This window comes from Leopardus geoffroyi, chromosome D2 (assembly GCF_018350155.1).
Source record: "Leopardus geoffroyi isolate Oge1 chromosome D2, O.geoffroyi_Oge1_pat1.0, whole genome shotgun sequence".
Classification (NCBI taxonomy): domain Eukaryota; kingdom Metazoa; phylum Chordata; class Mammalia; order Carnivora; family Felidae; genus Leopardus; species Leopardus geoffroyi.
Window position 1 is genome coordinate 87,939,881 of NC_059334.1, and position 25,024 is coordinate 87,964,904.

The 25,024-nt window shown below is 61.8% G+C and overlaps 1 protein-coding gene across 1 annotated transcript in view; it reads left to right on the top strand.

The window, feature by feature from the left end:
* Positions 1 to 282: 282 nt before the first annotated feature.
* ADGRA1 (adhesion G protein-coupled receptor A1) overlaps positions 283 to 25,024 on the top strand; it is a 34,688-nt gene continuing 9,946 nt past the window's right edge. Inside the window, exons 1-5 of the mRNA XM_045439331.1 lie at positions 283 to 895; positions 1,523 to 1,724; positions 8,853 to 8,980; positions 10,434 to 10,557; positions 17,579 to 17,700. Of these exons, the coding sequence (XP_045295287.1) occupies positions 696 to 895; positions 1,523 to 1,724; positions 8,853 to 8,980; positions 10,434 to 10,557; positions 17,579 to 17,700 (776 nt within the window). The 5' untranslated portion in view covers positions 283 to 695. The remainder of the gene's footprint in view (positions 896 to 1,522; positions 1,725 to 8,852; positions 8,981 to 10,433; positions 10,558 to 17,578; positions 17,701 to 25,024) is intronic.

The window sequence follows — 25,024 nt, forward strand, 5'->3', positions numbered from 1 at the left end:
ACACGTGTCTGCCGAGCACAGTCCCCAGGCCCCCCAGCCGCACCTGACTGGGGGCACAGAGCCAGAAGCCCTCACAGGGGTCGTGCTGGCTGCAAAGCCCACCCGCGTCCCCAGGTCTCACCTGTCCTCCACCCCCCAGCACCCGGCCCGACGGGGGACTGGGCCAGGACCCTGGATGGGGGCGGGGGTCTCTCTGTGCAAGGCCACGGCCCACCCACACCGGCAGGCAATTTGGATGTGAGAATATTTTAATACAAGGACTATGAGAATTCCTCTGAACTCTGGTTTCTTGCTCACATTTCTGTTCCTGGAGCCTTCAACGGACAAGGATTTTCTTTAAAAATAAAGTGAAATCATCCAGTCCTCCTTCCGCCTCCTTTCAGGGAAGTGCTTTAATGTGAGTTGTCCGATTCTGTTGGAAGCAGAGGCAAAACCTGGCCGGTTGTCTCTTTAAATCGGCTCTGCAGTGTGCCGGGCGGCCGGCGGGGCTGGGAAGAACCATTCTGCCCTGCCGCAGGGAGCCGGGCCACAGCCCGCCCAGCGCCATCAGCGCCTCCCCCATCCCCATGGTTACGGCTCCTGCTTCCCGGCCCGGTCCCCGTGCCCGGCTGTCGCCCGCCCTCCGAAGCAGGCGCAGAGGCGGCTGGCGGTCCCCACGCGGAGCTCTGGAAGCCACCCGCGGAGAATTGCATTGAATGTCTGCGGGTCCTGGCTCTGACTCACTCTCTCGGTGCAGTGCCCGTGGCGCCGTGGCCGGGCTGCAGTCTTGCAATCTGTTGATAACTCCACTTGCTAGCTCGGAATGGAAAACTGCTCCCCGGCACAGAGAACTCGCCACAGCCCGTCGGCACCGCGCGGCGCAGCGCCGGGGCTCCCGCTGCCTCTGCCTGAATAGGTGAGAAGTTGGGCTGCGTTTCCCGGGGCTGCGTGGCGGGTGGGCCCGGGCAGGGAGGCAGCGCGGCGGGCAGGGTCGGAGCCCTCCGGCCACGGCGTCCACTCCCCCAGCCGTTGCTCGGGCATCAGCGCCGAGCGGGCTGGGGCGGCTCCTGCTGTTCCGGATGCAGATGCTGTATAACTTTGGGTTCCGCGGAAGGCGCGGAGCCACCACCGAGATGGCGCGTCTGGGGGGCGACGCCGGCCCCTGTGTCTGCCGGCCCGGGGCTGGACGATCGTGGGGACGGCGAGTCGAGGCTTCTTCAGTTCCCTGACTTAAGCTGACAGACATGTTTCGGGGCCGAGCTGCGTGTGCTGGGCGGCGAGCCGAGGCCGGCTCCCAACGTGGGGAAGGCAGTGCTCCGGGAGGGCTGCCCGAGGTCCCTGCGGCTCCTGAGCCCCCGGCCAGAGCCCGGCAGACACGGCAGGCCCCCCGCGTGCCCCTGGCGACGCAGCCCCCGGCCCGACGCTCCGACCGGCTGGCTGGGTGGGATGGCCACGGCGGGGGGGGGGGGGGGGGGGGTGGCCGACGCCTGGCTGAGACCCCGGGGACCCTCCGCCCTGCCCTAACCGTGCCCTGTCTTCACAGATGGGGACAACCTCGTGACCCTCACCCGCCCCACCGTCGCCCTGAGGCCCCTGGCCCCGGGCTGGACCCCACAGCCACTGTGTGGGACCTTGACCTTCGGGACGGCCATGGAGGCCGGCGGGGAGGAGGGTGCCACATAATCGGCTCAGCGGCGACCCCGCTCCGTCCGCACTCTGGCTGCAGGAGCTTCGCAGGGCTCATGGTGAGTACGCGCCCCCCGGGCAGCGGGGCCCGGCCACCCCTGTCCGTGGAGTTACCACGTGGCCAGTTAGCAGCATCGGGCCCCGGTGTCCAGGGCTGCCCGCCGGCTGCTCTGCTGTGGGCTTGCCCGGCGTCGATCATACTAATTAGTGGCAGGCATGCTGCAATGTGGAGCCATTTAATCATGGGAGGAGATACGGCCCTGGGTCCCTCCCCCAGGGCTCGGGTGCAGGACCGGGGAGGCCTTCCCTGGCCCCTGGCCGGGGTCACTGCCCCTCCTGTCCGAGGCCGTCGTGTGCAGCGCTCCCAGGGCAGCTCCGCCAGCCCCTTCCCATCAGAAAGTGAGCTGCACGGCAGGGAGATGTGGGTGGGCTTCAGAAGCACGTAGAGCAGACGGGGGCAGGATGCCTCTGTCACCAGAAAAGGGGGCACGGCTGCTGTGGGCAGGACCATGAGGGGACTCGTCCCAGAGGCTCGTGCAGCCTGGATGTGGTCGCTGCCGGCTTGCGTTCCGGGAAGGCTGGTGGCCGGGTAAATAATGCATTGTGTGTGTTTGTGAAGGACGGTGGTGGAGGGCCCAGCGCGTGCAGGGAATGCCGATGGCCACAGGACACGTGGCCGGCAGCAGCCGTGGCTCGGACGCCAGCAATGACTCAAATGCACACCGATTGTCTGCTTCATGGGGGGGGTGGGGGGTCTGTCTGAGTCACTTGTTCGTTTCCTTCCTGTTCTGCTCGAGACGCCCAAACAAGGTCGGGCTTGTGGCCAAGACTCAGCATTGGGCATGCCACCGCTCCAAGCCTCGCCGGCCGGGAGGGTGACAGGCAGCCTAGAGGTTGTGCGTCCAGGCTCACCACTCCTGGGGAGGCCGCCGGCCTGGCCGGGGCCCCAGCTTTTTAGGGGACCCAGGGTGCCTTGCCAAACAGGGCTGCCCCCCCTTGGCATTTTTCCAGCTTTTCACCCTCAGGTTAGAGCCTTATTTGCAAATGGAACCTGTCATTTGCAGACAAAGGGTGAGCTCAGAGGTGTTGCAGGAGGCTGGGGTGGGGGGGGATCCTGCAGCAGCTTCCCTGGCCTCTCCGAGCACCGCACCGAGCACCGCTGTGTGACCCTCCCCATGTCCACTCTGCGTCCCGTCTATACTCTGCCTTCAGTCCCCAGTGACTGTGTTCTGGTCCCAGACGCTGGACACTGGTCAGCCCAGGACAGTGAAAACTGGCGGGTTACACTTGCCCGGAGGGTCTAGGATCTCCGCAGTTCGTTGGGCATTGATTCTTAACAAATAACGTTTACACTGGAGAGTCTCCAGAAGAAATGGAGAGCCCAGCCCAGCGTGGGGCCGCTCTGCTGCAAATGCTTCCCTGCGTGTGTCCCTGAGACTGTAGTGTGGACACCTGCGTGGCTTCGCCCCAGGGGCCCAGGGCACAAGGAAGACCAGAGGCTGTGGCCAGCAGGGTGGCCCGCCCCTGCCCGCCCACACTGTTGCACTCACACTGCCAGCCAGACGTGTGCCGGGGCTGGCGGTCCGCTTCCCTGACACCGAGGCCAGCCACCCGCTTTCTGGCTCCTGAGCGTGAAGACGCGCAGTCTCGCGGAAGCGCTTCGGGGGCCACGCTGACGCCTGCGTTACACTGAGGCTCTGTCCTCCCTCCTGGACAGGCGCCCCGTCTGCTGTCAGCGTGCCGGCGGGACCGTGAAGGCACAGGCAGCCCGGACGCTCCCCTGTGGGGCCTGCAGGACACAGGCCACCAGCACGGCTGTCAGCAAATGGGGCAGGTGTGGACAGTGGCCCCGTTGGTATTCACGTCCGAGCAGCTGCCACACGGGCATGGCTTTGCACCCCGTGGCCTTCTGTGATCCGCACACTTTCCTCCCCAAAGCTCGGTGGCATCTTGGAAGGGAGTAAGAGGTTGTCCGAGGTTGTGCGCTTTCTTCCTGTTTCCTTTCACAGCGTGGGTCTCGTGGTTCACCCGAGGAGCGGCGTGGTCGCTGTGAGGGAGGCCACGTTCATTTTGCACAAGCTCTGCCTTCCCGGCCACACCCCCCGTGGCTGACAAGGCGTCGTGGGGACTCCTCTGATCACTGGGACATCAAGGGGACCTCAGAGGACAGGTCCATCCGCTCACTAATGTTGAGCCCGAGAGGCAGAGACCCCCCTTCGGTGGCTTCACTTTGGTATGACCCAGACCCGGCAGGTGCCAGCGGCTGCCAAGGACCCCACGGAGCTCGCACTCGCCCTGAATTCAGGGCTGACCGCCGTGTCATCAGACTATCCTTTGTCACGTCCAGCAGGGGCTGGAAGCCAGGACAGGGTGAGAAGCCAGGCCTGCCCCCAGCTCTGCTTGGAGCAGAGGAGTCCCAAAGACACAGGACACCCCTTTTCTGCACGTCAGCACCCCACATTTGAAAAAGCAACAATGGAATTAAAACCCCTGAAAAGACCATGGACGTAGAGGCCTGAGGGGCAGGGACCGGCGCAGTCCCTGTGCTATATTTCCCACACGGGGAAAGTGTGAGAGAAACACGCACCAGCTGTACAAATGTGACGTCCAGTGAGGATAATTTGTGCTCGGGAGGAATAAATTACTTACCTTTTGCCTCTGCGTCCCCCCGGGACGCTGCCATGGACGGACCAATAAGATACAGTGATCGTTAAAAACTCAGACAAGGGGCGTTGGGGGCTAACAGCGAGATCAGTCTCGGTCGGTACAGAGCAGAGGCAGAGAGGACGGCGAGGAGGGTCTGCGCCTCCTGGGGAGAAGACCCCCTTCCCTGCGCCCCGCGGCCGCCCCCTGACTTAAGACCTCCCTCCTCCTTCCTTCCTGTCTCTCTTAACATCTAGGTGATTTATTTGCAAAACATACCAAAAGACACACCCAACTAAAATAATAATAAAGCATAAAAGGAGGGTAAGCCTCAGGACCAGGGGAAATGCCCGCAAACCCCAGACCAGGGCTCTGCGCCTCCAGGCTCCACGGAGGACACAGGCCAGCCCGTGGGACGATGGAGCCTCGGTTTCCCAGAAGGAGAGACATGGCCACGCAGCTTGGAAAGGCAGAGCAGTGAGCAGGGACGGCGGGCTGGGGGCCACGGCGGCGGGAGCGGCTGTCTGGACTGAGCCCAGCCTCTCGGGCGTGAGGTCCGTTCTGGTCTGAAGGGCCCCGGAGGGACGTGTCCCGGGGAGTCAGCCCCGCACACCACGAGAATTTTGTCCGTGGGACACTTGCAGCGCGGGCCCTCCGGGAGGAACCTGTGCACGTGTGAACCCTAAAATATAAAATAGTGTCTCCCTTTTGCCTTCCCTGCTTTGACTTTTAAGCGTCATCTCTAAAAATGTAGAAGGCACCCTTGGTCACTAACTTGCAGGAAGAAAGTAGAAGCCGAAAGGAAGTGAGGCTCTGTTTCTGCTACAACTCACTTGGCACAGCTCTTCTGGGATCAGAAGCCTCCCTTGCTGCCTCGCTCAAAGCCAGGCCCTCGGATGGGAGCGCATCCCTGAAGCAGGGTGACCTCGGCCGTGTGTGAGCTGGCCCGGGCGCCGCAATGGGGACACGCTGTGTCTCAAACTGACCTCCCGACGCATTTGCCTGTGGCGGGAGCGGTGGTCTCATTTCCCCTGGCTCAGCATGAAGTGTGTGTGGATAAGACTTGGCGGGTAGGATGCGCTCGAACATAAGCTCTGTGATGAGGGTCCTGGCCACCGGACGCACTTCTCCAACCCTGGGCACACATGCAGGGCGGGGACGCAGGGCACCAGGCGTCGCTGCAGACTTCGCCTTCCTCTCCCACCATCCCTGCACCCACCTCCAACCAAGAGTCAGGGCTGCGAACACGGCAGGAAGGCGGGGGTCTCTGGGGGAGTGGTGACGGAGCCCCAAGACAGGCACGATGGGACTGCGAGTCCCCAGAGGTGTGGGCCCACCCCAGGCCTCAGCCCGAGGCGTGCCAAGCACACTGGTGAGAAAACACGCTTGGGTCAGGCTCCGCCGGCGGTTTGCTCACATTATGTGCACAGGAACCCGGTCCCAGCAGCCAGGGGGCTCCAAGAGAAGTGCCAGTGTTTTTTAGACACCAGGTTAAAAGCCATCGTCTTTGTGAAAAGAACTAATTATGCACATGAGGGTCCGGGCACGTCTCTGGGACGCGATCAGGCCTGACTTTTGAAGAGCCTCCCGGGCCCGCTCCACACCTGTCAGCAGCGTCCAACTCTCAGAAGAAATGGACAGTGAGAAGATCATCTGATATCAGGATTTGACCACAGAAACTTGCTTTCCTTGACTTTTGCAGTGATTTTCCATTGGCTGGAAGCTGGCGCTGGCCGCCTGTGACAAGTGTCAAACCCTTGGGGCTCTCCGGAGCCACAGGGCGCACCCTTCCCACCATCACGCACGGCAAGCGCTCCAGAACTTGGGATGCCGGGTGTGTGAGTGCTTCCAGTGGACCGGGACACCAACAGGAGCCCAGCAGGCCCGTTCAGCTGTGACGTCCCGGCCCCGCTCCACCTTTCTTATAAAACACTTACTCTTGGGGGGCCTGGGTGGCTGAGTCAGTTGGGTGTGCTACTTCAGCTCAGGCCATGATCTCACTGTTCATGAGTTCGAGCCCCGCGTCTGTGCTGACAGCTCAAAGCCCCGAGCTGCTTCGGATACTGTGTCTCCCTTGCTCTGTGCCCCTCCCCCACTCGTGCTCTGTCTCTCTCTCTCTCAAAAATAAATAAAAACATTAAAAAATTAAAAACAAAAAACACCTGTTCTTTCTTCACCAACAGGCAATTAAGTCCCACGTCACAGAAACCTGTCCTCACACGGACAGAAGTTCTGTGTTGCAGGATGGAGGGCCCAGCAGGTGCCCGCCCCAGCCATCGAGGCCTGCCTGATGTGTGTACCTTAGGAGGAAGCCTCCATTAGCCATGGGTTAGTGGCCAGGGTGGGTAGCCCTGCAGGGACCCAGGCCGGAGACCCTCCCCCCGGGGCTGAGCCTCGGTGGTGGGGGGGTAGGGGCCTGGTCAGCTGCATCAGGCAGGACCCTCACTTCCCCAAGAGAGCCCTGGAACCCTGTCACCTTGAGGCCGGCCTCCTTGGATGTCTCTCCTCCTGGGCTCGAAATTTCATGGGAATTGGGGCCACATGTGCAGCCTGGGTCCTGCTGAAACCCCAGTCGTCCCGACAGGAGTCCTCGGTGTTCTGTGCACGTCCACACCTGCCCTTCAGGCTTCCTGGCCGAAGGACAGTCAGGACCATAAGGGGATCACCATGGTGTCCAGCCCACGGCCTGCCGAGTGACACAGTGCCCCTCCTTCGGTTACATCGGGTCATCTGCTGGGCCGGGGGTGCTACTTCCGGCTCTGGTAGTCAGCTAGATCCCTCAGCGGCCAGACAGGGAGGAGTCTGGGTCGTGTCCAGGTCACTTGGAACCTTTTCCCTGGTGACAGGATCCCATCTGCTATCGTCATGGCAGCAGAGAGACCTCCTTGGAAAAGTCCCCGGCAGGAGCAGATCAGGGGACAGAGGCCATGGCTGGACACCAGGGTGGCCCTTTGGCTGTCCCCCGGCTGGCCAAGGCTTCATCTCAGCTGGACCGACAAGAAATTATCCCCCAGGAAATGAAGCAGGTTGAGCTCTTGGACATAGAAGCTTCCCGGCCATGGCGAGGCCAAGGGCCCTGCAAGGACGAGTTTCTCTCGATTTCCCACGTGACTCAGGCTGGGCGCCTTCCTGGAGGAGCACCGGGCGCCTCCCGCTGCGCTGACCACGCATCTAGACATGGCCCAGGGTGGGCACATCCACCACGGGCACGGCTGCTGACCCCCCACCCTGACCACAGCCTGTCCTCACAGCTGGGCAGCTCAGCACTGTCTCCCCGGGGTTCCCCGGGGCAGCCTCCATGGACACAGCCCTCACCTGCCCTCACCTGCCCCCCAAGCCTGGCAAGTAGCAAGGCCATGCTGGTAGAGCCCACGGTTCAGAGCATGAGCTGAGGGGTCAAGACCTGGGGAAGGGGGCAGAGGGGACCCAACCAGCACCCTGGGCTGGGGAGGGGCCTTAAAGTGCCCGGTGAGTGGGAGGGGGAGGGAGGGGGTAACCAGTGCCCTGGGAAGGAGTGGGGGGTCCATCTCCAGAACCCCTTGGGAGGCCAGGGGATCTGCAACCAGCACCCCAGACAGAGCAGGTTAAAATACAGAATTGTCTTTCTCTCTGTCCTGGGGCCTGGAAGTTCAAGATCAGATGTCACAGGGCTATGAGAAATAGCCCGCCGTGTAGACGGCTGCCTTCCTGCTGTGTCCTCAAACGGCCTTCCTCTGGGCAGGTCGTGTCCTAGTCTCCCTCTTATAAGGACGTGGGTCCTGTCGAACGAGGCCTCACCCTATGACCTCTTGTGATGGCCGTCACCTCCGTGACAGCCGCCTCCACTAAGTCACATGGGGCACAAGGATGTCAGCCTGTGCTTCCAGGGACTTGGCTCAGTCCACAGCAGGGTTTCCCTGTGACGCCGCGAGTTACAACACAGGAAGTGTCTGGAGCGTTGCTCGGGGGGTCAGAGGGCAGAGGGCAAAGATGCACGAGGCCAGGGCTCCTGACTCCCAGCCTGTGGAGCCCTCACAGCAGACGAGGGTCTGTGCACTGGGGGCCCCTCCTCCAGGGCAGAAACCTCCCGGCTTTGGAGCTTGGAGCGCAGGCCTCGCAAACCCGCCCACATGACCATGCGCTTTGCAGCTGTTTTTCCTATTGCTGGAGTTTTGGGAACGTGGTCCCGGCGCGTAAATCTCGTGCCAGGCGGGTGCTCTCCTGAGGGCCTCGGGGCCCTGCCGACCCATCACGGCAACTGCTTTTCCTCCACCGACCTGAGTCAGCTCCAGGGACTCGCTTGACACAAAATTCTCCTGGGGGATCTCGTAAAGCAGAATCTTGATGCGTGTGAGGCGGGACATCTGCACGGCTCCATCCAGACCCTCGCGCGGGCGGGTCTGGGGAGACGGCCGCGCTCCGAGGAAGCGGGCGCCCGTCACAAACCTCCACTCCACTCAGGAGACACCTCCGACCGCTTTCAGGGGAGAGGCCAGACCTGGGGGGAGCCAGGTGCACAGTTCCTCGCCACGTTGCCCACTCGTTCTGCTCTGTGCTCTATCCAGGATTTGAAAACCGTGCTCTCCCTGCCCCAGGACCCAGGGGAGTTCCTGCACCCCGTGGTGTATGCCTGCACCGCCGTCATGCTGCTCTGTCTCCTCGCCTCTGTCATCACTTACGTCGTGCACCAAAAGTAAGGCCCCACTCGGCACCAAGACTGCATGCTTCTACCTTCAAATGCAAACCCTAAAACGAGACCCTCCCCACCCCACGTAGTGAGAAGTCCCTGGAAGGTACTTCACCGACCACCTGCTTCCATGGCAGGCGTGGCCAAATCCTCCGCCGAGTTTTCAGGGACAGCCATGCCCTTCCACTCCAGGCCTCCACCAGGGCCACCTATGTTCTTATCAAAAGGGGTGAAATAGGTACCTCCTCCAATGGCCCAGGGTCAGTTCAGGTGCTCCAAGAGCCCACAGCCTTGAGAAGTTAGCATAGCTCGCGGAACCCTCACACACCTTTGCGTTGTGCCTTTTAATCTGGGGCGGGGCAGGGGGGCGTCTAGTTGTCTTTCTTCTGAGCTGGTTTCCTGGCCACCTCTGCCTGTGAGGGGAAATGACCTGGGGGTGTCTGCATCACTTGAAGATGCACTGTGAAATGTGAGGAGGGGTCTCTGCCATGGTCAGGATCAAGCCATAATCAAAGTCATGAGCAAAGCCTAGACTGTGGACATAACCAGTGATGAGAAGAGGCTTGGGTGTGTCCAAGGCCACAGTCATGGGGAGAGTGTTGGGCATATCCAAAGCCATGATCATGGGGAGAGGGTTGGGCATGTCCGAGGCCATGATCATGGGGAGAGGGTTGGGCATGTCCGAGGCCATGATCATGGGGAGAGGGTTGGGCATGTCCGAGGCCATGATCATGGGGAGGGGGTTGGGCATGTCCGAGGCCATGATCATGGGGAGGGGGTTGGGCATGTCCGAGGCCATGATCATGGGGAGAGGGTTGGGCATGTCCGAGGCCATGATCATGGAGAGAGGGTTGGGCATGTCCAAGGCCATGGAGAAACTGTGGCCACCATTACAGCTGTAAGAATAGGATGAGTAATCTCTGCCAAGGCTGTAGCTGGGGTGAGGCCAAGTCATGGAGGTGGTCACAGCCACAGGCAAGGTCCTAGGCCACAGACTACAGGGGTCTTGCTTCCAGTCAGTCACAGTCACGCCCTCTTCTTGAGGTACCAGACATCTGCTCAGAGAGGGAAGAAGAACTCCATCCTGGGAATCAGGAGGTGTGGCCAGGTGTGGCCCACCCTCTAGCTCTGTGACCAGACAAGGCATAGAGTCTCAGGTTTCAGTATTAGCATCTGTCCAATGACCAGGTTCGAGATTTCTCAAAACCCTCCAGTCTAGCATTCCAAGTCGATTTAACACAAAAACGTCCAATAACCACGCACTGAGGGTGCCACACACACCCTGTGTGTGCCCATCCCTCTGGTCCTTTGGGTGGGCTCCCCCGGCCTCTTTCGGTGACACCTTGGGGGTCTTCAGCTCGGTCCCCACGTGGACGGAGCATGGCAACTGGGAAGAGGGCTGATCTGTGCACCTCACTCTGCGTGCTGGGTCCTGATGGGACATCTCCGTCTCCCACAGCGCCATCCGGATCAGCCGGAAAGGCCGGCACACGCTCCTCAACTTCTGCTTTCACGCGGCTCTGACCTTCACAGTGTTTGCCGGCGGCGTGAACCGCACCAAATACCCAATCCTGTGCCAGGCGGTGAGTGCCATCCACACCCTCATTTTGCTACAAAATTTAAAGTGTTTATCACCGCTCCTACCAAAAGGGAAATGTATGGTAATTGTCTTGTTGATGAAAAAACACTCGAGTATTTGTTCAGATGTGTCTCCTGGAGGGAGTAGTTCAGCATGCAGGGCACCTGTATTACAGCCTTTTTGCCACGTGAGGCTGGCTGTTCTGCTCAGCACTGGATCATGTCAAGTACTTTGCTTTTCACTTGACCAGCTGGCTCCGAGGCGTCTGGTCACATGCGAACTGGACGCTTCCTGTCCGGCAAACGGTGCTGGTCCCAGGAATAGGGTCGGGAGCTTCCCGCCTCCCAGAGACTGGCCAGGTCAGGAGCACAGAGAAGGGGCCAACTGCCACCTCCCGCCACCGCCGCCCAGGTATGCTCTGGCACCAGAGCAGGTGGCTGGGGAGTCCAGGCCGCAGAGGCCCCGCCCCCCACATGGAGCTCACTCCGAGAGGCTCTGCTCCCGTCTCAGGTAGAATAGGGGCTTCTGAACATCACAGCATTGAGAACAAGTCACCAAAGGGCCTTCTTTCCACTCCATGGCCTCACCTGACTTTTCCTTCAGAGGGGGGAAGCGCCCTTTGGTTCTGACAGAGCTCGGAGGGGGCCTTCCCACCAGCAGCACCTGCTTCCTCCTGCCGCTCCGTGCGGCCCTGGCCCAGGACAGGCGCCCCACACCCAAGTCTCTCTGTAGGCTCCGCCCTCCAGAGCCTCGCTCAGACCCCTTGCTCCTGGCTCCAGCTCGGCCCAGGTGGATAGTCACCTCTATGTGGACAGCGACCTCCAGAATGAACAGCGATCTCCAGGTAGAGTTTCCTGTGATGTGGACAGTGGTCTCCAGGTGAACGGTGGCCTCCACGGGCAGGGTAACCTCTACGTGAACAATGACCTCCAAGTGGACATTAACCTCCAGGTGGATGGTGACCTGCAGGTGGACAATGACCTTTAGGCAGTCTCCTCCAGGTGGCCAGTCTGCTGCAGGTGGAGAGTGACCTCCAGGTGGCCAGTCTCCTCCAAGTGGACATTGACCTCCAGGTGGACAGTCTCCTCCAAGTGGACAGTGACCTCCAAAGTGGACAATGACCTCCAGGTGGAGAGTGACCTCCAGGTGAACAGTGACCTCCAAGGGGACAGTGACCTCCAAGTGGACAGTGACCTCCAGGTGCACAGTCTCCTCCAAGGGGACAGTGACCTCCAAGTGGACAGTGACCTCCAGGTGAACAGTGACCTCCAAGGGGACAGTGACCTCCAAGTGGACAGTGACCTCCAGGTGCACAGTCTCCTCCAAGTGGACAGTTTCCTCCAGGTGGGCAGTGACCTCCAAGTGGACAGTGACCTCCAGGTGAAGAGTGACCTCCAGGTGAACAGTGACCTCCAAGTGGACAGTGACCTCCAAAGTGGACAATGACCTCCAGGTGGAGAGTGACCTCCAGGTGAACAGTGACCTCCAAGGGGACAGTGACCTCCAAGTGGACAGTGACCTCCAGGTGCACAGTCTCCTCCAAGGGGACAGTGACCTCCAAGTGGACAGTGACCTCCAGGTGAACAGTGACCTCCAAGGGGACAGTGACCTCCAAGTGGACAGTGACCTCCAGGTGCACAGTCTCCTCCAAGTGGACAGTTTCCTCCAGGTGGGCAGTGACCTCCAAGTGGACAGTGACCTCCAGGTGAAGAGTGACCTCCAGGTGAACAGTGACCTCCAAGTGGACAGTGACCTCCAGGAGGACAGTGACCTCCAGGTGGAAAGTGACCTCCAAGTGGACAGTGACCTCCAAGTGGACAGTGACCTCCAAGTGGACAGTGACCTCCAGGTGAAGAGTGACCTCCAGGTGAACAGTGACCTCCAAGTGGACAGTGACCTCCAGGTGGAAAGTGACCTCCAAGTGGACAGTGACCTCTAGGTGGACAGTGACCTACAGGTGAACAGTGACCTCCAGGTGAACAGTGGCCTCCAAGGGGACAGTGACCTCCAAGTGGACAGTGACCTCCAGGTGCACAGTCTCCTCCAAGTGGACAGTTTCCTCCAGGTGGGCAGTGACCTCCAAGTGGACAGTGACCTCCAGGTGAAGAGTGACCTCCAGGTGAACAGTGACCTCCAAGTGGACAGTGACCTCCAGGAGGACAGTGACCTCCAGGTGGAAAGTGACCTCCAAGTGGACAGTGACCTCCAAGTGGACAGTGACCTCCAGGTGAAGAGTGACCTCCAGGTGAACAGTGACCTCCAAGTGGACAGTGACCTCCAGGAGGACAGTGACCTCCAGGTGGAAAGTGACCTCCAAGTGGACAGTGACCTCTAGGTGGACAGTGACCTCCAAGTGGACAGTGACCTCCAGGTGAACAGTGACCTCCAAGGGGACAGTGACCTCCAAGTGGACAGTGACCTCCAGGTGCACAGTCTCCTCCAAGTGGACAGTTTCCTCCAGGTGGGCAGTGACCTCCAAGTGGACAGTGACCTCCAGGAGGACAGTGACCTCCAGGTGGAAAGTGACCTCCAAGTGGACAGTGACCTCTAGGTGGACAGTGACCTCCAAGTGGACAGTGACCTCCAGGTGAACAGTGACCTCCAAGGGGACAGTGACCTCCAAGTGGACAGTGACCTCCAGGTGCACAGTCTCCTCCAAGTGGACAGTTTCCTCCAGGTGGGCAGTGACCTCCAAGTGGACAGTGACCTCCAGGAGGACAGTGACCTCCAGGTGGAAAGTGACCTCCAAGTGGACAGTGACCTCTAGGTGGACAGTGACCTACAGGTGAACAGTGACCTCCAGGTGAACAGTGGCCTCCAGGTGGACAGTCTCCTCCAAGTGGACAGTGACCTCCAGGTGGACTGTGACCTCCAGGTTGACAGTGACTTCCAAGTGGACAGTGACCTCCAAGGGGACAGTGACCTCTAGATGGACAGTCTCCTCCAGGTGGAGAGTGACCTCCAGGTGGACAGTCTGCTGCAGGTGGATAGTGACCTCCAGGTGGCCCGTCTCCTCCAAGTGGACATTGACCTCCAGGTGGGCAGTGACCTCCAGATGGACAGTGACCACCAGGTGAACAGTCTCCTCTAAGTGGACAGTGACTTCCAAGTGGACAGTGACCTCCAAGTGGACAGTTACTTCCAGGTGGACAGTCTCCTCCAAGGGGACAGTCTCCTCCAAGGGGACAGTGACTTCCAAGTGGACAGTGACCTCCAGGTGAACAGTGACCTCCAGGTGGACAGTCTCCTCCAAGGGGACAGTCTCCTCCAAGGGGACAGTGACTTCCAAGTGGACAGTGACCTCCAGGTGAACAGTGACCTCCAGGTGGACAGTCTCCTCCAAGGGGACAGTCTCCTCCAAGGGGACAGTGACTTCCAAGTGGACAGTGACCTCCAGGTGAACAGTGACCTCCAGGTGGACAGTCTCCTCCAAGGGGACAGTCTCCTCCAAGGGGACAGTGACTTCCAAGTGGACAGTGACCTCCAGGTGAACAGTGACCTCCAGGTGGACAGTCTCCTCCAAGGGGACAGTCTCCTCCAAGGGGACAGTGACCTCCAAGTGGACAGTGACTTCCAAGTGGACAGTGACCTCCAGTGCCCAGGCAGGAGCCAGATGGGGGCTGCCCCATGGACTGAAGAGCCATCTTACCAAGGACTCCCCTCTTCCGGTTCTGTCATTGGTGGTGTGTGTCTGCCGGGGCCACGTGGCGGGAGGGTCTCAGCCTGGCATCCACGGCGCTCATGTCGCTCCCCTTATAGCCTCTGTTGCTGTGAATCCTACAACCATTTACTGATGCTGTGGAAGCTGCTGAGGCCTAATTATCTGACACTCAGGTGCACCGGTGGCGACCTCGATGGCAGTCTGTGCACACAAAATGACCTGTCCCCTGCACAGATGGCAGGCGACTCACCCTGGGGCGGGAGGGTGAGAGGCTGTTCAAGCAGGGGTGGCACGGGGAAGAATCGGGCTGAGCTCCGGCTCCAGGCACTGGCCACCAGACAGCACCTCGTCCCAGGGCCCAGGCAGCCTGACATCCGGCTCGGTTCCCTGCGAATCCCCGTCCAGGCCGGGCACCCCACCGGGAACCGGATTCTGCCATCCACGCTGGAGCCCCAGCAGCAAAGCCGCCAGCGGGTAACTAAAAACCACACTGAGGGGCAGACACGCTTCCTTAGGCCTTTGGATAGGCACGGCGACAACCGCAGCACATACCCTGGGAAACCCGATCTGTGTCCTGTCTGGAGGTGGCTGCCGAAGAGCGGAGCCCGCCGAGGGCGGTGAAATGTCGCGCTCGGCCAACGAGGGCTCTTGTGCCGGGTCCCTGGCGGCGAGGAGCCGGCTTCAGCACCCCCTCCCCCCAGGCTCCTCGGTGCCCCTGGGGAGCCCACCCCCTCCCGAAACCCGGGAACTGTGTCCATGCTCCGGCCTGGATGGGGGTTCCTGGAGGCCAGGGGCCTCGTTAGCCAGGTGGACACCCTAGGAGCGTGGCAGGCCGGGGAGCGCTCCGGGTCTGGACGGGTCCGGAGAGGCAAGGTCTGCAGAGGTGATGACGGTAGTGTGAGAAACAGTTGATTCTCCTGTGGTGGCCATCCGCAGGAACCCCGTCGGGGGAAGCCAGCCTGTGAGCTCTGGAGTAGATCCCACCCTGACCTCCAGACTACGTGTCCCCGGGAGCGGGGCCGTGATACCTTCGGTCATTCATTCGCGAATTTCGAGCAGAGCCGTGCTAACTCCGGCTGCACTGCCCAGCTTTCCGGCAGGGGAAGAGGGACAGAGAGCACCATGTGCACGAGAGAGAACAGTGACCTCTGTTCTCTGGACAGAGCTGGGGCCCAGGTGAGGGGACGGGGCTGCAACCCCAGCGAGCCCTCCAGGTGGCATTCTGGAAGTGACTCCCCCGACATTTCTCTAAGTCGGGCCTGTGCCTTGCAGACGAAGACAGAAGCGTCGCTACTGTTGTGGAGGGTAACCCAGCATAGACACCCTGTCCTCTGCCCCCTGGAGAGGAGGCAGGCCTGACGAGGCACAGCTGGGAGACCACAGCGTCAGAAGCCGGGACAGTTAGCTTTAATGTGGCGATTTGACTGATCACGGGGCCGACATTTGGCCGACGTCATTCTGGGCGCGTCCGTGCGGTGTGGATGCGGTCAGCGCTGGAACCGGTGGGCCGGCTCAGGCAGGTGCCCTCCCCATCATGGGGCTCATCCTCTCCACCAGGGGCCTGGGGACGATGACAGAGGAAGGGGGGACTCTCTCTGTGCCTGTCCAGGCTGGGACATCGGTCTTGGCGGGAGCCACACAGTCGGGTCTCCTGGGCCTCCAGCCTGCCCACCACGAGCCACGGGTCTCACACTTCTTAGCCTCCACATCTCCACAAGCCAATTCACGGTAAATGTGGTTTTCCTCCAGGGGGCAGCCAGGCCTGTCCCCACGCTGACAGGGGACAAGCTGGCGACCACCCTGGCACCTGAACACGGGACGCCCCCGCCAGCCTTCCCTATCCAGGTGTGGCTCACACTTGTGCTCTGTGGCCCGAAACTTGGTCGGCTGGAGAACAGACGGTTGCTATGGCAACAAGAAGATGACCGGGCACCTCATTAAAGTCCTAAGTGACATCGCGAACCCAAACGGCCGGCCGCCAGTGGCCCCACATGATGATGTGCGTCAGCGCCGGGTTGGGGCTGAGAGTGGGGCAGCCTGCCGGCCCTGGCGGCAGCCGGGTGTGCGAGCCGAGGTGGGGGGTCCTATGACCTCTCCACGTGTCCGGCCCAAAGTGGCGTCCGGGAGGCGGAGGCTGCAACCCCCCCGGCGGGCGAGGCTCAGAGCAGCCCATCGGGAGCGTAGCCGGCTCTTCCCACCCCCTGCTGACCCTGGGGCTTCTCTGTGGACTCGGCGTCTGTTTCCGGTCACCTGCAGTGACGGCCACGCTGCTGTCCCCTCAACAGCCCGCGATCCTTCAGTTGAGGGCCAGACGGACACGCCCCTTCCTTCCTCCTGGTTCAGGTGCAGAGTGCCTGCCCCCCGGTTCCCAGGCTGGGGTGAGGTCCGGCACACGGGCCCCCACAGGAGGCCCAGGCCAGGCTGTGGAAAAGGCCGCGGAAAAGGCTGCAGCAAAGGCGGCACTCACCAGGCGTGTGCAGGGAGGCCCCTGAAACCACAAACAGCTCCGGGGCTCCCACCCCACCCATCCCGTTCCCCTTGGTTATTTGAGGTTTTCTAATAAGTGAAACTTGAATTCCGGATTCAATAAATCATTATAATGCAATGTTAGCTTTATTCAGAGAATCACCTTTCCGATCACAGCTATGATTTACTTGTCATCGTGAAATGTCAGGTTCTTGCTTCGTAGGTAACCTCGTTTTCTAGAAGCAGGTGGAGACAGAGGAGCATGATTAGCTAACACAGTAAGTGCTGGGGGAGGGGTAAAAGCTCGGCCAGCAGCTCCCACAGCAACCAGCAGCCGCGCCTGTGGGAGCGGACGTCAGCGGCTGATCCTGGAGGTGCTTTATGTCACACGCAACCCCGGCACCAGCTTCGTGGGGAGACCCCTGCTGCAGGGCCGCCCGCCCCTCAACTGGTGGCACCCGTGTGGGGCCCAGCCCAGAGGACGTCCTCCCTGGAGCCCTCGGGTCCCCGCGTCTGGGCCAGGCTGACCATGGGCACGTTGGCGGGCACTGTGCACGCACGGAGGGGCACCTATGGGGCCAGCCTCTCGCGGACCTCCCTAGAGGTACCGTGTGTGCGGGCCCGGGGGCCCCCGGCCCCATGTCCCCTCAGGACACAAATCTAGCCAGCTCCAGAGTCCTGGAGGCCCGGGCAACTCCCTGTGAAGGGGTCATCGACGCTGAGTGAGACCCCCACGTGCCCTCCTGCGGGGCTCATCCCCTGTCACTATCAAGCTGAATCCTGAGGACGCGAAGGGAGCAGGAGGGCTCAGACCCAGGCCTCGGGGGGCACACGGTCTCCGGGGCAGCACGCTGGGGGGCGGCCCTCGGAGGCGCTGCTGACCGGCCTCTCCCCGCAGGTGGGCATCCTGCTGCACTACTCCACGCTGGCCACCATGCTGTGGATCGGGGTGACCGCCAGGAACATCTACAAGCAGGTGACCAAGAAGGCCCCGCCCTGCCCCAGGCAGCCCCTGCTCAGGTACCGAGCACACGCGCCTGGCCACCTGGTCTACCTTCCGGGGGTCTCGGCACACCGGCTCACAGGGAAACGGGGTCCGGGGACAACCCGGTCTGCACAGGTGGCCAGGGCCGGGGCGGGTGCTGGGGGCAGGGTGGGGTGCCCGGGAGGGATGTCGGGGTGCTGGGGTAGAGCTGGAGCCAGATCGGCGGCTCTGGGGGCCGATGTGTCCCCCTGGCGGCTGGGCGCGCCTCTGTGCCAGAGAGCTCCGCGCCCCTGGGGCCACAGCGGAGACGGCCCTGGGTGATGGGTCAGTGCTCCGGCCTCGGCAACAGTTCACTGACGAGCCTCAGTGAGCCAGGGTACCTGCTCGTTAGCTGGGAGAGACCCAGGTGGCTCGGCCGCCGGCCCCAAGGTGACCCCGTGGCCTGGGCCTTTCAAGGCTGGTGGCAGATGGGTCTGGAGAGGGGCCCCTGCTCCAGCCAGTGGACTGTTACTTGGACAAGCTGGGAAGGTTCAGGGTGGACAGGTGGTCCCTGTGCGGGGCAGCGGATGTCCCTGGGAGGTTGTGGCCTGGTCCCAGGGCCATGGACACCCAGCCCCTCGGGCTGAGCTCTGTCCGGGTCCAAATTTGAAGGGCCACCTGGGAGTACCTCTGTGCGCCTAAAAACCGTCAGAAGAACTCGTTTTGAGGCAGGTAAAACAATGCCTCATCGTTTAATAAGCAAGGTGACCTCCCCCAGAGGTTTTCCGACACCGTCTGATTTTCGGAAGCTAGCAGACCCCTGACCACGCAGCTGGTGCTTCTGCTGTGGGCAGGGGCCAGAAGGCAGGACTTCAGGGCCTCGTTTCTCCTGCCGGGGAGGCCCCAGGTCCCCAGGGTTTAAAAATCACTCTCAAAATGAATTTCCTGGCCTATAATTGATTGAAACGCTGCCTGGCTTTTTGAAGAATGAGATGGAGGCCACGGAGCATTCTGGCCCTTGTCTCTCCGACAGCCTCAGAACGCGTGTGACTGAGCCAGACTCCCAGGGGCTTCCAGGAGCAACGGGTCTGTGGCTCATGGGCCTGTGCTCCATGGGCCGTGGGCTCCAGGGGCCTGGGGTCTTGTGGCGCTGTGGGCTGGGTGGGCCTGTTCTCTGTGGGCCGTGGACGCAGGGAACCTGGGGTCGTGGGGGTCTGTGGGCTCGTGGGTTCCATGGGCCGTGAGCTCGAGGGTCTCAGAGCACCCGGGTCTAGAGGGGTCTGGGCTCGGTGGCTATGCACTGAACTGGCCGTGTCACAGACACAGATAACTCTGAGATACTTACTCCTTTTGTTGTTGCCTAGACACCGCCAGCACCTCTCCCCCACGCCCCCTTCTTTGGTGCAAAAAGCTGGACACTGGGGGGGCGGGGGGACATGGCGATGTGGTCCCAACAGCTCCCTAGGGGACTGACCTCTGTCAGGTTCAGACTCAGGAGGGTGGAGACGTTGACCCTGGGCTCTGCGGAGGGCCCGCCCTCCCCCGCTGCCTATTCGGGCCACGCCTGGCCTGGGGCTCGTGGTGGGGACCCCAGAAGCTGGGGGCCAAAGTCTTTTCCTCCCAGAGGCCCCTCGACTTGCCATCCACGCTCACCCTGCGGGCCCAACACCAGCCGGGGCCATTCTTACCAGCGATGGCTCTTCCTGCTGGCCCCCGGGAGGCATCCTTTTATCTGGCCCCTGACCCCATGCCCAGCGCCGCAAAGTAGCCTGTGTGCGCCCACGTCAGCACAAATGTAGTTCTGGAGTCTTCTGGGGAGGGAAGGGACCCCGGGCCACACCGTATGCTGAATGCTGAGCAGAGCATCACGTCACGTCCTGCTGACCCTTGGCGAGGCCCGGGCAGCGCGGGCAGCGACCAGAGCTGGTGCTGCGGTCTGCAGACGGGGGCCCCTGTGTCCTCCCTCTGAAGTTTTCCGATGAGAAGTAAAAAGAAAACAGTTGTGGGTTCAAACCTTCTGTGTGAACTCAGAGCACACAGCTTTTTGAGAAACAAGGGGCCGAGTGTCTACTTTCTTACGTTGGCCCCGCGGCCAGTCGGCCACAGAGATGCCGCCAAGGGGTCTGCCCCAGGGGAGTCCGTCTGTGGGGCCTGAGCGCCCGCACTGGGGTCTGCCTGCTTGCTCCACAGGCCCCTCTGCTCAGCCTTGGGGAAAACCAAGCCCATTTGGAGATCTCGAGGAAACCACAGCCACAGAAAATTTAAACGACGCTGGAGTGGAAGACACCTCAGGCCGATTCTCCTTCCTGCCTGAGCCCCGGGGGTGATCCCCACTCAGCAGAGGGGACAGTCCCCACTGAGGCCCCCGCTCCGGGGGTCAGGCTCGCCGCCCTCCCGTTAGGGCCGGTTCCAGGGGCAGAGAGGACAGACGGATCTTGTGTGTCAAGATTGGTCTGGCTACTCAGGGTCCCCCGCCCATGGATACTTGTATCGGTTCCGCACACACGGCCACTCAAGTTTTGATGGAAGCTGCCTGGCGTGGAAAGAGAAAGAGCATGGCACGTTAACATTCACAGCATCCACGCAGTGACACAGGACATCTGTCCCTCTATTGGGGTCCGCGTGATTTCTGTTGGCAACATTTCTGGCTCTCAGCGCACGCGTCTCCGGCCGCCCGCGGAGGACTTTTCCCTAAGCATTGTCTTCGTGCTGTGGTGAATGGGATTGTCTCCTTAATGTTCTCTTGGGGTTGATTCTAGCTCACGAGTAGAAACCCAGCCGGATATCGTGCGGCCTTCCGTCCTGGGGTTTGCTGAATGTGTCCGGGAGCTTTCCCGTGGACCCCGACGCGTCGTGTCTGTACGACTGCGACCCGGGCACTCCGGGACTGCTTCCTGCTTCCTGTCCAGTTCTGGTGGCCTTTACTTCTTTTCCGGCCTAATTGCTCGGGCCAGAACTGCCACACCATCCTAGTCCTCTCTCTCTCTGTCTTAGTCTGTCTGTTAGACATTTCTGCCGATGAGTCCGGACACGCTGCAGGGTTTTTCACTCATTTTAAGTAGTGTCTGATTTTCCTGATTGTTTTTTCTTTTTCTTTGCCTTTTCTTTTTTTGGCCTGTTGGTTGCATAAAAGTGTGCTGTTTAATTTCCATATATGGTTGGGTTTGGGGGTGGGGGGTCCCCTCGACACCTGTGCACTTCAGTGGCAGGCTGAGGGAAGGAAATTCCAGCTCGACCAAGGCGGCTGGCGGCCTCAGGGGGAGGTCCCCATCACAGTGACAGGAGACACAGCCCCTCGTTCCTACCCTCATCCCTGCCCCGGGGCGCAGGTGTGGTGGGGCAGCCTCGAGGGGAGGTTACGCTGCTCGGCCTGCTGGCTGAACCCCCGAGGCCGGGTTGGCCGCGTGGGCTTTCTCCGCGTGGGGTTGGGGGGCACTGTGGGGCTGCGGCCCAGTGGGTGCTTCCATCTTTGGGGAGCACCTTGGCTGAGGCCGTGGCCGGCCCCAGGCACCACCCACCAGAGCGCTGGCCCTTCTAGTATGTCCCCACAGGTGTGGCTGTCCACTAAGCGTGAGTCCCTCAGTGCTGCCTCCGTGCCTCTTGCCAAATGTCACGGCCTGGAACCAAGGGGTAAATCTTCTCACTAGAAGTATTGTCCCATGGCCTCGGAGGTGTGGCTCGGGGATAGGACAGACTCAGAGCCTCAGCTTGGGGTGCAAGGTCCAAGCCCCAGGGTCTGGCTTTCCCACGCAGGAGGGCAAGACCAGTGCCAGGCAGTGCGTGTTGAGAAGCGATGGCCTTGAGGAGAGGGGATGCGAGGGGCAACAGGAGGTGAGAGGGGTCAGCCCCAAGAGGCCAGCTACTCTGTGGGGTCAGGGCTGGGTGTCAGACAGATTCCAGGAGCCCACCTGACGTCTCCATGTGCCCCCCCGGAACTAACCCCACCCCACGTCCCCTGTGTGTCCTCAAGAACTAACCCCCACCTGATGTCCCCCGTGTGTCCCCCAGGAACCAACCCCCACCTGATGTCCCCCGTGTGTCCCCAGGAACTAACCCCCACCTAATGTCCCCCGTGTGTCCCCCAGGAACCAACCCCCCCTGATGTCCCCCGTGTGTCCCCAGGAACTAACCCCCACCTAATGTCCCCCGTGTGTCCCCCAGGAACCAACCCCCACCTGATGTCCCCCGTGTGTCCCCAGGAACTAGCCCCCACCCCATGTCCCCCATGTGTCCCCCGTCCCACCATTCATGTCAGAGAGCTATCACTGCTCCTGATGGTCCTTGTCCCCCGACCCAGATCAGGTGGTCCCCAGTCCCTGACTCTGCCCCAGTCTGTCTCCAGCCCGCCCCCCAGCCCAGTCTACGGACCCGGCTGCCGCGGGCAGACTGCGCTGCATGTGTCCCAGGCACGCCCGCCGGCCCCTGCTCGTGTCCAAGCACGTGGTAAGAGAAGGCAGACGGGCCCAGAAACACTGAGACAAGAACAATGCTGCGTGTTCTCTGCACCAGCCTTCTCCACAGAGAACAGGACTCGTGAACGGCTCCCAAGTCCGCGAGGTCGCACCGCGCTGAGGGCTCCAGGCCAAACCACCGCGGGCCGTTCGTCACTGCCTTGGATCCCTTTAACTGCTACTCAGATGTCTTCTCTTCCCGTGTCTGCGCTTTTCCAGCCGGCCTCACGACCTCACCACCATGGTCGCCAGTACAGACAATTTAAGGACACCAGCCCCCCACTTCCCGCACAGCGGCTCTGCGGGAGCAGCGTCAGCCCTGAGCACGCTGGAGCGTGGCGGGGAGAGCAGTGCACGCCCTGGGCAGCAGTGCTGTGCTGGCCGAAGCCGTGGCGCCCCCAACGGCGCTACTCAGCCCCCTTCAGCAAGGTCTCTCAGGAGACAGACCTTCTCAAGGCTTCCACACCTTCTGTTAGGTCTCTATCCATGCTGGCTGCCTTGACACAATGCCACCAACTGGAGGCTTATAAACAGCAGAAATGTGTCTCACAGTCTGGAGGCTGGACGCCTGGGGTCAGGGGCCAGCACACTCGGTTGCAGTGGGAGCAGACTTCTTGCTTCACAGGCAGAAGGGGCAGGGGGCTGTCTGGGGTCTGACCTTGTCCATGAGGGCTCCGCTCTCACAGCGCACCCACCTCCCAGGCCATCACCTGGGGGTGGGGCTTTGCTGTGTGGGCCTGGGGACACACCGTTCAGCCCCTCGCAGCTGGCCGGGGGAGGTGTCTCCTAATGAAGCCGGCCTCCCTGCTGTGATTTTCGAGATCCTCAGGGCCAGTTCCCAATTTAGCTGCCTGTGATTATGCCCTAATTCTGCAGCCTCTCCTGGCCTTTCTGATGCAGTGCACCAAGGTAGGTCACTATTATTTAAAGCCTGCCGGTAGTGTTTCTACCTGAAGAAAGCTGCACTAAAACCCAGGCACTCACGCTCTAGACGCCGCGAGCCCTGTGGTGAAAGGCGCTAGCTGGCCCGTTCACCCAACATGCAGCTGGTGCCGAACGGGACCGCCCGGCCCGGTGGGGGGATGGTCCCGGGGCTGCCTCCGCAGGAGCCCCTTCCGCGACGGCAGTGTGTATCCTGAGAGACGGCACAGATCGGCACTTGCTCTCGGCTTCTCCGCCCCTTTGGCGCGGCCGCGGGAGCCCCCAGGAAGCCCATGCAGGGCCCAGGTGGGAGGCTGTCCTGCATGGGGGCAGGGGCTCCAAGGCCATCGGCGAACCGAGCCGGACCCACCCCGGCTGATGCCCGTGGCCTCCGGTGACCCCACGATGCCACACCGGGGGGCAGAGGTCCCGCTTCACAGGCCGAGCTTTGGAAGTCAGGACCGCTTCTCGGGCAGAAATGGCCACGCGCCCCCGGGGCTGGCACCACCAAGGCGAGTCCCGGCACGCGGCACTGTGGTGTTCCTACGCGGAATCATGGAGCGTCCCGGCCTCACGCTACATGTCAGGGCGCATTTCTGGACGGGACCCCAGGCAGAGCTGTGTGCACACACATTGTGCCCTGTGCTCGGCACAGACATCGCTCTGGGTCTCTGCGTGAGCCCCAGGGTCTCGTCAACAGCCCCCCTCCAGGCACCAAACCCATGTGGCTGTCGCCGCCACTCGCCCTCGGCCGGCGCAAGCCGTGGGTGACTGTGCCGTGCATCTCCAAGCGCACGGTGGCTTTACCAGCAGCACACTCAGACAAGTGTGTAAGTGCTCTGTGGTCTCCTCCGAAACCATCGATCTGGTGGCACGGAGTGCTAACCGGACCCGGAGATGGGCGTCTCTCAGATGGATCCCGGGTCGGGGCGGCGCCTGGGGCCGCGTCCCGCAGCCCCCACACCTGCCCACGGCACACGCGTGGTCCTCGAGCTCACTTGGGCTGCGTCTCCTCGTGCCCGCGCGTGGCCTGGACGAACTCTCCCGGCACATCGAGGGCGCGCTCCTCCCTGAGTGCCGCAGGGCGGCCCCAGGGCCAGGCAGTCCTGGGGGACGCTCTTCGGGAGAGGAGGTGCCTCTCGTGGGGGTGGTTTAGTCGGGTCCAGAAGGCCCAAGTGGTCAGCCCCCGGAGGGGTCCTGGGCCTCTTTCTGTGACTGAGCGGGGCCGCACCAGCCTGCGGGCCGGGGACCACGCTCCCGTGCCCCTCCCGCCCCCTCGCCTCCCTGGCCTGCGTGAACGTCCCCTCGGGCAGGGTCCACCTGGTGGTCGGCGGCAGGCTATGGGACGCGCTCCGGAAGAGAGAGAAGCGTCCAAGGGCTCGGAGTCTGCAGAAGCCGGGCCCCAACTCTGGACTCCGCTGGATGCCTGGGCCCTTTGGGCTCCGTCCCAGCAGGGCCTGCGGGATGTACTTAGCGCTCAGCCTCCTCCATGAAGACTTGTACGTCCAGGGAGGAAACGCACTAAAAGCCGCCAAGGAGAGGCACTGAGGGGCGTGCAGGGAAGACGCCCGGAAGAGAGGCCGCAAGGGTGTAACGGCCGCCAAGCCGAGCACCAAAGGGCTCCTCGCATCCGAGGGCGTCCGAGCGGGCTCCCAGGGCCTCGGGCCCCCCGCCTGGGCCGCCTCCCCAAGGCTGCAGCCCACCCCCAGCCCATCCATCCCCCAACCCGTTCCCACAGCTGCCTGTCTCCTCCTTCAGAACCCAGGAGGGCCTGGCAGCCAGGACCCCACCGAGAATCCCAAATATTCTCCTGTCCCTGCAACTCACCTGCAAGCTGGAGACCGTCACGCCCAATGGCAGTGCCTCTGGCTGTGCTGGGCGGGTGGGGGGAGAAGCTCTCAAGTACGGCTGGCCGGTGGACAGAACTGTCCAGGAGGGCGAGGTGGGCTCACTGCCCCCGTCCGGCTGTTGGGACCCCGTCATGTGTCCCCTGCTGGCTCTGAAATCG